Source organism: Rasamsonia emersonii, assembly GCF_000968595.1.
Source record: "Rasamsonia emersonii CBS 393.64 chromosome Unknown ctg1118621762432, whole genome shotgun sequence".
Taxonomy (NCBI): Eukaryota; Fungi; Ascomycota; class Eurotiomycetes; order Eurotiales; family Trichocomaceae; genus Rasamsonia; species Rasamsonia emersonii.
In genome coordinates, this window is record NW_013562545.1 from 3,136 (window position 1) to 5,060 (window position 1,925).

General features: G+C 48.1%; 1 protein-coding gene across 1 annotated transcript; it reads left to right on the forward strand.

The window, feature by feature from the left end:
- Window positions 1-583: 583 nt before the first annotated feature.
- On the forward strand, window positions 584-1,164 carry T310_10214 (uncharacterized protein; the record flags this gene model as incomplete). Its single annotated transcript, XM_013467363.1, has 2 exons — window positions 584-742; window positions 802-1,164. The coding sequence occupies 2 exons, from the start codon at window positions 584-586 to the stop codon at window positions 1,162-1,164; spliced, it is 522 nt and encodes a 173-aa protein (XP_013322817.1).
- Between the last annotated feature and the right edge of the window lie 761 nt (window positions 1,165-1,925).

A 1,925-nucleotide genomic window follows, 5' to 3' on the forward strand; every position in this document is an offset into this window, starting at 1 on the left:
AAATGACCATCGGGAATGACAATCCAGAGAGCGAATGAGCTGGATCCTTTAACCGCCGAGGTAGTCGCCAACCATTAGAGTCGGTTATGTGTACGGACAACAGAGTGCCTATTGCATTAGTCCACCAAACAAGGCACAAATCTGGATTTCATCAGGTCGCCTACTAGGAGAGCCGAACTTGGTCGTGCCTGCTTTCACAGGGTTCTGACTCCGAGACAATGGGCACAAAGTGTTGTGTGGAGATCGAAACGCCTGAGGGCCATTGAACGGCCAGAATGTACACTGGGATTGGCAATTTTGTAACCTGGCCGTGGCGGAGGTTTCATCAACGATTCTCGAAAGCCACTCGATTGGTTGATGGGTGAGGGAGGTAGTGACACTCCGACCGGGCGCGAAGACGAGCTTCTAAGGAGGTACGAACACAATGCTGCAGCATAAAAAGGTACCCAATTCCCTCAACTTATGGCTTCTCTAGCTGATTTCACAGAGTCTTCGTCAATCATCGAGTGTTTGATATTCATCATTTCCGGGTACATTATACAAGAAAGCTCCTTTCAGTCCCTCTAGTCCCTCGTCTAAAAAAATGAGCCGCACCTTCGCTAGGGGACTTCAAACCACCTCCAGGGCGCTTGTCCAGTTTACTGGCACCGTTAGTCCTAATGACATTCTGGCCAGCAATGGCCCTGCAGGCGGGGCATGGGAAGCGGCGACCAAGAAAGTATGCGATGCGATAGAGAAGGCTGTATGTTAAAAAAAAAGGTTTTTTTTAAGTCATTCGTACTGGTGCTAACATCTGCTCAGGATCCACGAATTTCAATGGCCAATATCCAGTATGGCGTTGCCTCTACCGCCCCTATTTCAGTTAAATTTACCAAACTGTTAACGTGGTTTTCTAGGGGGGCCAGAGCACACTTGTCCTCCAAGGATAGGAGTGATCGTCAGCTGGTCATCACGGTAGGCCTCGCTACGAACTCTGGGACACGAGTCGGTTCAGTCCATGTGCATGTCGATGGTACCTTTAAATTCTTTCCCTCTCGTGCTGGAAGGGAGGGTGGATACGAAGACAATATTCTGCGTGCTAATATTGAGGGACACATCCAAAATTTGGGAAACGAGCCTTCTGATGAAGCCATTGAGAGAAGTCCAGCAAGGGGCAACGAGTAAGCTCAAAGGATAATGGACGTGGATGTGGTTATCATGTACTGCACGTGTGGCTGCGAAATCGCTTAACCTGTGTGAAGCATGGGTGATCTATGTATTGGATAGTTGTCTTGAAAATTGCTCGCTTTCTCTGAGTATCCTCTGGGCATCCTCTGTTTGGTTCTGTTTGCATTGCTTTTCTCACATTGCATTTGAGTGTCCATAGTTCTTGCCTGTTACGAATGTTATACTGTCTCATCTCATACAGCAATTGTTGACGTGGTGAGGCCCAGAAACTACCAGTAGAAACTTTGTCTTCTGTGGTGGTAAAATACCTCTGAGTATCTGTTCTACCTAGCGTGCGCCTAAAGATCTCCTGTTCGCCCATTAGACATTTCAATTGGGTGAGACTTCCTAAACTCTTCTCCATTGGTTTTCCATCCATGATACTCTTGCTAGTTAGTAGTTAAGGGAAATCCGCTCGGGCATCGTGCCGCGCCCAGGACCCAGTACCATAGCGGGTTCAGAGTTAGTGGCTGCCAAGCATTTTAGCCCCATCGTGATACATCACTCAGCTGGACTCTTCAGTCAACCGCGACGTTGCGTTTTATAATCTCTAGTAATCAGTGCATCTATTTGCGGCCTTTCTTTGAGAATGACTCGAGCCTGGCGATACACCCGCGGCATTTTTGTGTCTCGTGACAATTTAAAAATCCATTCCTGCCCGCCCGTGAGGTCGTGCTTTCGCCTTCAACCAAGTTCTCAATCGCCACCTTTCTCGAACA